At 46.4% G+C, this 11,067-nt stretch overlaps 1 protein-coding gene and 1 long non-coding RNA gene across 2 annotated transcripts; one reads left to right on the forward strand and one right to left on the reverse strand.

Moving 5' to 3' along the window:
* Positions 1-4,676, forward strand: rbm15 (RNA binding motif protein 15). The gene has a single exon (XM_049752790.2). It carries the CDS (start codon positions 167-169, stop codon positions 2,738-2,740), a length of 2,574 nt encoding a protein of 857 aa, XP_049608747.1. The 5' UTR covers positions 1-166; the 3' UTR covers positions 2,741-4,676.
* Positions 4,677-7,503: 2,827 nt separating this feature from the next.
* LOC137840088 (uncharacterized) lies at positions 7,504-10,068 on the reverse strand. The gene is made up of 2 exons (XR_011086528.1): positions 7,984-10,068; positions 7,504-7,680 (listed from the first exon to the last, which is right to left on the reverse strand). It is a non-coding gene; the product is annotated as an uncharacterized lncRNA (long non-coding RNA).
* Positions 10,069-11,067: the final 999 nt, after the last annotated feature.

Raw genomic sequence — 11,067 nt, forward strand, 5'->3', positions numbered from 1 at the left:
TCAGGGGGCGGGACAGGAATCAACTCGACAAAATGGCGACCGTTGTTGTTTTGCCGCAGGGTCAGTGAACAAGACCAAATTGTTTCGCCAAAATTCTGCGGTTTCACGCAGAATTGTCGCAAACAAAAGCCCCAGGCGCCACAGGGTCGACCGCGTGCGGACCGACATGAAAGGTAAAGAGCGGTCGCCGCTGAAAAAACGCTCCCGGGCCTTGGACGACATTCGCGATCGGGGAGGATGCCACCCGAGCAGCAAGAAAATGGGCGCGCTGTCCCTGTCCAGCGGGAGTAATAATAATGGTAACAGCTCGGCCAAAAGTAACGGCGGCTCGACGAGGAGGAGCCTGCTCGGCGATAAACGGGACCGGGACTTTGACGGACACGGTCGGCTCGGTAGCAATCACAGCTGTCCACCCAGCGTCATAGGCTCCGTAAGCAAGAACCACGGCAGCCTGAGCCTCTCGTTGGATTTGGCCGCGGCGAGGAGCACGTCGCGCGGGGACCAGCGGCTGCCCGCTCTCAGCGCCGAGGGTGAGTACAAAACCCTGAAAATCAGCGACCTGGGCAGCCAGCTAAGCGACGAGGACGTCGAGGACGGGCTTTTTCACGAGTTCAAAAAATTCGGTGACGTGAGCGTCAAGCTGAGCCGCAGCAACGACGAGCGGATCGCTTTTGTCAACTTTCGGAAGCCGGAGGACGCCCGGGCGGCCAAGCACGCCAGGGGCCGGCTGGTGCTTTACGACAGGCCACTGAAAATCGAGGCGGTGTACATTAACCGCAGGAGGAGCCGCTCGCCGATCGAGAGAGACCTCTATGGCGCCGTGCCGAGCCACAGACACTTGCAGAGGCCCCTGTCACCTACAGGCCTGGGATACAGAGACTATCGTCTGCAGCAGCTGGCCTTGGGTCGGCTGGCCCCTCCACCACCACCACCCCTTCCCCGCGAGTTGGAGCGGGACCGGGAGTTCGCCCTGTTCGAGGCCCGGGCCCGACCGGCTTTCATCGCCGAGCGGGCCGCCTTCCGCGAGGAGGATTTTATTTCGCCAGAGGATGACCAAAGAGCCAATCGTACCTTGTTTCTGGGCAACCTGGACACCGAGATTACCGAAGCTGATTTGAGAAGAGCTTTTGACAGGTTCGGCGTCATCACCGAGGTGGACATCAAGAGGCCCATGCGGGACCAGACCAGCACGTATGGCTTTTTGAAATTTGAGAACCTGGACATGGCTCATCGTGCTAAGCTCAGCATGTCTGGCAAAATAGTGGGCTGCAACCCCATCAAGATAGGCTATGGAAAAGCCACACCCACCACACGTCTGTGGGTGGGCGGCCTTGGACACTGGGTGCCCTTGGCTGCCCTCGCCAGAGAATTTGATCGCTTTGGCACCATCAGGACTATAGACTACAGAAAGGGGGACACCTGGGCCTATATTCAGTACGAAAGTCTGGACGCAGCGCAGGCGGCCTGCACGCACATGCGGGGCTTCCCTCTTGGGGGCCCCGAGAGGAGACTCCGAGTGGACTTTGCTGACACGGAGCATCGTTACCAGCAGCAGTTCTTGCAACCTCTCCCAATTGCCCCCTTTGACATGGTGGCCGAGTCGTTTGTCCACCGTGGTGCGCCAGAGCCTCTGAGGGTTCGAGAACGGACTCCCCCGCCACTTCATTTCAGAGACAGGGAGCTCTTCTCTGGCGCCGAGTGGCCAAATCCTTCGGCTCTCCGCGAGCGGGTGCGGGGCGCCCCCTTTGAGCCCCTCGAGCACTTGCAACGTGAGCGAAGGGCCCGTGAACCTTGGTCTTTGGAGCGGGAGCTGCAGGGGCGAGAGCTGCACGGGCGAGAACTACACGGGCGAGAGCCTGCACGCAAGCGGCGCCTAATGGAGGACGGGCGCCACCTCGACCGCTCGCCCGACAGCTCTGACAGGACACTAAGGCGCCGACGCCCCTCTCCGGACGGCAGCCCAGGAGGCAGCAGCAGAGACGGGGGACGATTCAGCGATTCAGAGCGCCCCTCGCGAGCCGACAGACTTTCTCCCGCAAGAGAGCGCCATGGCAGCCTGGAGCGAGGCGGAACAGAGCGGAGACTTAAAGGCCTGTCTGACAAGGGTCTGTCAAGCTGTGCCATTTCACTGGTTGGAGAGCGTAAACGTAAATCTGGCGACGGTGGTAAAGGGCCGGCAAAGAGAGAACGCTCCGAGGGTTCCTCCAGAAGCTCCAAATTGGACGGCACCAAGCTGACTCTGGCCTGGCAGGGAATGCTTCTGCTGAAAAACAGCAACTTCCCGGCCAACATGCACCTGCTGCAGGGAGACCACAGCGTCGCCAGCGAGCTGCTCGCCGACGGGACCACTGGCAAGCAGGTCTGCGAGCTCAAGATCACCCAACGCCTCCGCCTGGACCAGCCCAAGCTCGACGAGGTCTCCCGGCGCATCAAGGCAGCCGGCCCCGGGGGCTACGCCGTACTCCTAGCCGTTCCAGGAGCTGCGGAGGATTCGTCATCCGACCCGGCTGTCTCCACCCAGCGGCCGCTCCGCAACCTGGTGTCCTACCTCAACCAAAAGCAGGCGGCGGGCGTCATTGGCCTGCCTGTGGGCGGGAGCCGTGATAAGGACACCACAGGGGTCCTTCATGCTTTCCCTCCCTGTGATTTCTCCCAGCAGTTTCTGGATTCCTCTGCCAAAGCTCTGGCCAAAAGTGAGGAGGACTATCTGGTCATGATTGTGGTGCGTGGTGCATCTTAAAACAAGCAGCTAATGAGTCAGAAAGTGTTTAAAAAAAAAAAAAAAAAAGAAAAAAAAAAAAAAAACAACGACAAGTTCTGTATACCAGTAACCTTTGCATGCCGTATTTTGCATTTTGGGCTACACTAGTATGGTTCTTGGATGTTGTATGTTATGTTATCCACTAAAACTACAGGCGGGTATTTTACCCGTTGCAAACAAAAAGGGCGTTGTTTTTTTGGGAAATTTGCGGAGGTTACAAATTCCTAGACAACCATTTGGATTACTTTAAAAACAATCATTACACTTTATGTTTCCGAGAAGGAGAAGCAAAAATGGAAGTGGACACAATAACATCTCTATAACAAGTGTCATATGTAGTAGAAAATGAGGTAAACCATTCCCAATGAACCAAGTGTTAAGTGGACACATGTTTAAGTGTTCCTGACCTGCTCATGTTATTGTGTCTGCTGCTCCACATGCAAAGGGGACATTTTAGTACACTGATGAAGAATGGCTGAATGTAAAAGTATGCACATACTTTACTAAGACAAATTTGCTCAAATAATACAAGTCATTCATGTCATGTTCCTTTCCCTCCAGTGCCACCCCCTTTTTTTTTTTTTTTAAATCCAAGCATTATCAAATTGTGTAATGACACACAGATGATGGCTGGTGGCAACACTGGGGCAAGTTGTGACATGTTTGACCTTCTGGTGCTTTTGGGTCAACTTTTTTCATATTCAATTATTGACAAACATATTTTTGTGTACACTCAATGTTAGACCACAGCCAGGCCAGGAGGCCACAAGCCGTTTGAGCACTTGTTTATGGAAGTCTGCTTTTACCAAGATAATGACAAGAGTTGCCGGTTTTATAACAGACAAGGAGTGGAATTACTCTATACTTGACAGATTTTCTTTCTGTTCAAGTAAAAATATGTTTGGGTCTGTTTTAGTATTTCTAGATACTAATATCTTAATTCCAAATAAAAAATATTGTAATTCAGAGCATTTATTTGAAGAAAATGAAAAATAGTTTAAGTCAAAACTGTCTCTTTTCCAAAGCTGGATGTAAAAATATTGTGATTTGAATATTGAGCCCTCTAAATATATTCAGTGAAAGGTTAACATCAGTCTATCTTCCTTAATCTTTCTGGTACATGAGATGTTCAGGAACGGCAATACTATTCCTGGCTCAACTTGACCTGGGTGACTTCAAAAGCAAGCACTTATTAATTTGATTGTCTTGGTAAAGGCAGACAGGCTCTTGTGAGAGCTGTGATTGGTGTTATTTGTGCTCTCACAATAACAAATAGTAACTTGTTTTGACTCCATGCTTTAGTTTGTCATTTATGTTTTGTTTATTAGAACTGGCTGTGAAAATTCAAGGGGCAAGGGGGGCAGTATAGGTATAAAAAAAAAAAGTTTTGTGTTAACATTGACTGAAACAACAAAAGGGTCTTTAAAACAATTACTAAGTTCAGTCAGTAGGGTCGTGGCATTTTATTTAATAATTTCAGTATTGACAGAAATCCATAATATGACACTGATGCCTACATACTGAACCGGTTTGTACAGTGAAATACAAAAGTCGACACACCCATGTTCAAGTGCCAGGTTTTGTCTTGTAGCAAACAGGAAAAAATTCATCTTTTAAAAAAATTGTACACATACACACGTGGCATTTCAACAGGGGTGTGTAGACTTTTTCTTCTCTACCCACTGTATGTGTGGAATCATCACTGCTTTGAAATGTAATGACGCACGAGGACTCCACAACGACGACAACGCCGCATTCAGAGTGGTCTCACCCTCCCACAGCTCTGCGCTGTGTGATGACTTCAGTGTAACGTTTGTACGTGCCCATGTCACGGGGGGGAAGAAGGAGAGCGAGCTGTTGACGTGGCCGCCCCCCAAAAAAAGTGCATCAATAAATTGTTCATTTGAAGGAGAAAGCTTCCAAGTTTCTTGGATGGAAGTGCATTGAAGAAAACCAGGAAATTGTTGTGTTTCCCAGGAAGTGAAATATTCTGAGAGAGGGGCTGAGAGAGCGAGAGAAAAAAGGGAGGCCACTCGCTGTTTTGCATAGAGTTTGCACAAAGTTAATTACTTCCAGCAAGCACAGAGGAGCCGCAGAGCCGCAAAGCCGCCGGGCAGGAGTCCACTCCAAGCACTCCTCTCAGGTGACGCCTGTCAGGTTGCCATAGCAACCCCTGAGGCCTGACCGCGCAGGGGTGCTATGTCTGCTTTTGCTTGGGGAGGAGGATGTTCCGCCGTGGAAATATTGTTTGCAACAAGCTGCATCCTCTTGTTTGTCTTCATCGTCTGATCCACCCGCCTCAATTCCGATGGGAAGGAATCCACACTGAGGAGCACTTCAAGCCCACCTCCTTGACTTCCTCCAATCCATTTTAGACGTATTAGCATGTAGAGAGGAAGGAGTCAAGATGGGGCCCATCTGGAGGAGCTTGATATCGTCCATCTCTCCCTCCCTCGGCTGCCGGGGTGAGTACGAAGGAGGATGACGACACTGCCCTGCTAGCTCTGTATCACTAGCTAAGGCAGTAGGGGTAAGTAATGAAGTGGAGTGGCTGTCATGGTAACACGTCCCACCACACATACCCAATCTCGAGTTCCAAGAATCACATTAGAAAGGCAAAAAAAAAAAGCACTCATTTGGCGTCAAATGTGTATTTTCATTCTTATTCTGAGATTAGTGTTTTACAATCTATTGCACAGAGGAACAAATAAACACTCAACAATCTGCTCTATTTGCACACATGACAGACAGAAAGCCAAACCCAATGAGTACAAGGACTAAAAAGTATCCCAAAATACTTTTGGCAGATAAATGTGTACAGTACATTTCTTATTGACCGACACTTTAACCACAAATGTGCCATACATGTGGTGAATTGGGCTTTGAACAAAAGACATGCATAAAAGTTGCTTGAGCACAACAATAAAACAATTCAGCAGTCATTTGATCCAAGATAGATGATGTTATTACACATGAGCACAATCTTATTTCACAGTACCGACAAAATGTTCCAAATTGCACACCCACTCATACTGAAATGCTAAGTGAGAAATGTGGGTCTGTTTTAGTCAGAAATAACAGACTATAACAAAAGCAGCCATACAATGACAAAAAATAAAATACAAATAAAAGATATGTAATGTTACATCATAATGTTTAAAATAGTACCAGTGGATCCCTAGAATACACTTACAGACGATGCAACTATAAAGTTGGAGTGTCATAACCCAAAAAAGTTAAATCAACATTTTGTCTCAACCTGTATACTACTAACATAACTTCTGAATTGCTATTACATATATTGTCATTTAGAGTAGTTTATCAAGTGGTAGAATTTTTTTTAACATGTTCCACAGCTCAACACTGTAAGACACCTAAACTCTTGATTCATTTCTTGCACATACTACTTTAAAGCACTCTGACCCGCGGGCTCAGTGCAAATAGAAGCTAAATGTGTGACATCATCGCAATCCCCACGAGCCACAGAGAAGGAGACAACCAAGGCAATTTGAGTCGAAGCAAGCCTGACGACTTCCATGCAACTGTTGCTAATTCAAGAAGTGCAGGGGCAGGGTAGGCTGCCCATATTTAGTCTCAGGTCAACAGCATTGGTTGGCAGCCACATTTTAAATCCAAATTTTGCCCTTTAAAGTATTGCCTTTGGTGTCTGCCACACGTTCACTGATGAGTGATCCTACGCCACTCCAATGCAACCATCTTGATGTTCGTCAAGTCATCTAAACTTGATTATCCCCATTAACTTCAGAGAAAAAGAGGACACTTATCCTGGGTAGGGATTTTGCTCTTGGGCCACTTGTTCTCTCATCTCCAAATGAGTTGGCCCTTGAGCACAACATTTTGACCAACTACAGGCAACACCATTAACTAGAATCCAAATCGCTTTTGAAAAGATGCTCATGTGTCTTATGATATAACCCAAATGATCTCAATTTTAATTCTCCAGCACTTCAAGCAGCAACCGCAGTTGTGCTGTATATAAAAAGATCAAAGAAATGATAAATGAATATAAGAAAAAATACATTCTTGTTACTAAGCAGATAAACAGTGCCCACTTTCAGAATAAAAAATATCTACTAGTTTTTCTCTCATTAAATAACAGAACAGTACTGAGAAAAAAAAAAATCCCCGGGCACACTTTCAAATCAATATGCTTAGCCAACACTGATGTAATAAAACTACAACTATAGCGCCGTGATGACATTTAAAAAAAAAAGGCTCTATCTTCAAGATGGAGAATTTGCTGAGGGTTTTTAAAACTAGTCCAAGACGACTCCTTCGCCACACAAATCATTCTTGTAGCCAAAGCAAATACAGATTTCTGTTTTCAAAATGTATCAATTAAAGGTCATTAGAAAATTAACTGCTGATGTATAGATACCTGAAAAATCTGTAATGACTTCATATTATTATTACATAAGCAGTAAATATTACGTAGAATGACTCATCTCCTTGGACAAAAGCATCTGTCATTGCCTATACAATCAGTTGACAAAAGGTTCATCCATTTAGAAATAGTCAATCAAAAGTGAGCCGGGTGAACTTTCAGCCCACAACAAATGTACAGGAAGGGGGAAAAAAAAAAAAAAAAAAAAAAAAAAAAAAAAAACATGTTTGTGCTTCCTTTGCCAGGCTCTCATGAAAGAAGGCTGCTTTGTCCACAGGCCACTGAACACACCACCATTGCTTGTCTGCTGTAAGTAAACAATTTTCACTCATGTTAAAAAAAAAAAAAAAAAAAAAAAAAAAAAAAAAGGTACGCAAGGTAAGTTTTTTTTTTTTCCCTTCATTGTGTGTACAAAAAGTATTTACTCACTACTTCCAGGTGGCAAACAGCTATTTTAGCCGTTTAGGTTAGCGCTGGTGAAGTTCTTTTTGCCCATCTGGAAGCACCATTTCGCCTGTTGTGTTAAAACATGAAATGGTTTATAGCCCTGCTTGTACTATACAAATCTGTCTGCAACAATTTCAATAAAATAAAGTTCAATACAACTTTGTCCTGATTCATTTCTTTTTTACTATTTATAGTAATCAGGAATACGTAATTACCTCAAATATAATGTGCATGTTAACAAAAAGGTCAAAACTGCATTAAAGATATACATTTTCATTATCGGCATTTAATGCTTTGCGCCTTTAGACATTAAAGATGTTAATGAAACCTAACGGCAACCATTGCCAAGTCTCCCTTGCCGCATACTTACCCCCTGAGTCGCCTTGACCCTTCGTTAACACCGCTAGGTATCCAGGTCAAGCCACTCAGGCCAGAAGAGCTGGGGATCACTCCACCCCAATCAGAGTGAGAACCCGTCGCGGTGAACCGCTGCCTTTCTCTGATCAGTGCCTCCCGAGTGCTCTCCACCTGGGGAGAAGGAAAAAAAAACAAAAAAAAAAGCTTTTTTTCGTCTTGAGCAATCTTCTTTCTCCCAGGTCAACGCATGACCTAAGGAGATGCTGGAGCCATTCCTCCAACGTTGCTGCACTTCCTACATCGCGAGGCTCCAAGGAAGTCAAAGTACCTAGAGGGAACTCACCTCCCCCTGAGTCACATTGACCCTGCGTTAACACCGCTAGGTATCCAGGTCAAGCCACTCAGGGCAGAAGAGCTGGGGATCGATCCTCCCCAATCAGAGGAGGCCAGCCACGGTGAACCGCTGCCTTTCTCCTCTGATCAGGGTTCAAGAGCACTGGAGCCAGCCCTGACTAAGCAGTGCTCTCCTCCCGGTTGTACCTACAAAAAAAAAAAAAAAAAAAGCTTCTTCTTTCTCTGAGGTCAACGCATGACCTAAGGAGATGCTGGAGCCATTCCTCCAACGTTGCCGAGCTTCCTACACCGCAAGGCACCATGGAAGTCAAACAAAGTACTGAGAGGAACTCACCTGTACTGCAATACCTGTGGAGGGAATAGCTGAAAAAGAAACCCTACTCTGCAACGCCTAGGTCCCGGTGCATCCTCGGCCTAGTCACCTAAGCTGGACTAGGGGATGGGAGTAGTAGGGGTAACAATTTGGAACCTGCGCCAATTGGCCATTTAGGGTTCAACATTAACAACGCGTGTGGTGCAATGTGCTGTTGCATGGGCGAGGCTACACCTCATAGAAGACTGAGCCTGGATTAAGGTCCTTCCGCTCTGGACCACCACACCCTGCGTGCTTTGTCCCTAGAATCGGAACCCAGGGGGGCCACATACGTACCCCCTGAGTTGCTGACCCTTCGTTAGCACCGCTAGGTATCCAGGTCAAGCCACTCAGGGCAGAAGAGCTGGGGATCAATCCACCCCAGTCAGAGTGAGAACCAGCCGCGGTGAACCGCTGCCTTTCTCCTCTGATCGGGGTTGAAGAGCACTGGAGCCAGCCCTGACTAAGCAGTGCCTCCCCAGTGCTCCCTTCCCGGTTGTACCTACAAAAAAAAGCTTCTTTCTTCTTGAGCAATCTTCTTTCTCCCAGGTCAACGCATGACCTAAGGAGATGCTGAAGCATCAACATTGCAGCCGCCTTTCTCCTCCGATCAGTGTCCAAGAGGACTGGAGCCCCTGAGCACTTACACCCTGAGTCACCTTGACCCTTCGTTAACACCGCTAGGTATCCAGGTCAAGCCACTCAAGGGAGAAGAGCTCAGGATCAATCCATCCTGATCAGAGTGAGAACCAGCCTACACAAGTATGCTCCAATCTTTTTGAGCGATCTCCTTCGTCCCATTACAACGCACGACCTAAGGAGATGCTGGATTTAATTCCTTCCCTGTGCTTCATACACCGCAAGGCCCCAGGGAAAGCCAACCTGTTGATGTTGTTGTTGTTGTTGTTGTTGTTGCCAGAAGGTCACTATTTCAGAAACTTCCTACACTCACGGTTCCCATTAAGTCAGGTTCCTGGTGACTTCCTCTTGTGGATCCCTTGTGTACTACCTCTTATTCTACAGCAGTTACTCCAGGTAATTCGGATATACTTTCGAGCGGCCCTGGAGCGTGGCTTTATTGGATTTCCAATTATTAGTCAAAACCTATTTTAATATTCTCAACACTGAGTGTCTTCAAATATGGCTGTGTCCTTTGTCCCTGTTGAATACAAAAGTTGCTTATCAATTTTAGACCATTCACTATCTTACTATTTTACTTCTTTTGTATCCTCTACACTTTCAATCTCCTTAATTTTAATTTTAATTTTCAACTGTCAAATTACTTTTGTCAATTACTGTTTATAGGTATTGTGCTTCTATATTAATTCAAACATCTATCTGTCACATTTCATTTTCTTATTGTACTTTAGTTTTGACATCTGGGGATCGCATTAGTAGCTGTGATCTCTTCGAATCACTACAATCTCGACAGCATCTTTTAATGTTATTGGCTCTTACCTGAAGGTCGTTATTTTGGGTGTCCCTTACACTCACGGTACCATGATTTTTCCAAAATGGCCGCCACGCTGTCCGGTCACCCTCGGGCACCCTCTGGTGGCTATCCCTAGCATTGCGTCCGATTGAATTTAGGTTGGTAGGTTTATTTAGATTTTTTTAGGTAGTTTTTTGGGGGGATTTAACTTTGCTTTTTTTAAAATTGGGATTAGGGTAAACCTAAAACAGATGACAAAAAACACTAGACATTCAATACATCAGCTTAACTACGGAAATTTGTTAATACAGCCACACTGATTTAACAGTGACAAAAAGACAGAGAGCAGTTCTGTCTGCATAGCATAGGCAACCGTGTGAATACGCAATCCGAAGAGGAGGCTAGGCAGGAAGGTGGCTCTTTCGGTTTTAAAATGATTATAAAAAATTTGCGATTTTGGTTCAAAATGATACAAAACTATTTAAATTAAAAGGAAAATGACTTTATAATAAAAAATATTGAATTTGTTTATCACAATTTCATGATGCCAGGGGAGGCGTAGGCGCATCTCTTCATGCAATAAAGTTAGCCGTTAGCTTGGAGAAAACGTGCTTAAAAGAAGTGGTGTTTCAGTGAGTGCTTCTTTCTTTCCTTGGCAAATCGTAAATCAAGAGGGCGAGGTGGTACCAACTTCAATGCGCATGACTGACACCTACTGGTTGAAGTCATCCATCCATCAATTTTCTGAACCGCTTAGTCCCCACGGGGGTCGCGGGCGTGCTGGAGCCGATCCCAGCGGTCATCGGGCGGCAGGCGGGGGACATCCTGAATTGGCTGCCAGCCAATTGCAGGGCACACAGAGACAAACAATCATTTGTACTCGCACTCACACCTAGGGACAATTTGGAGTCTTCAATCGGCCTACCAAGCATGTTTTTGGGATGTGGGAGGAAACCGGA

This window comes from Syngnathus scovelli, chromosome 2 (genome assembly GCF_024217435.2).
Source record: "Syngnathus scovelli strain Florida chromosome 2, RoL_Ssco_1.2, whole genome shotgun sequence".
Classification (NCBI taxonomy): domain Eukaryota; kingdom Metazoa; phylum Chordata; class Actinopteri; order Syngnathiformes; family Syngnathidae; genus Syngnathus; species Syngnathus scovelli.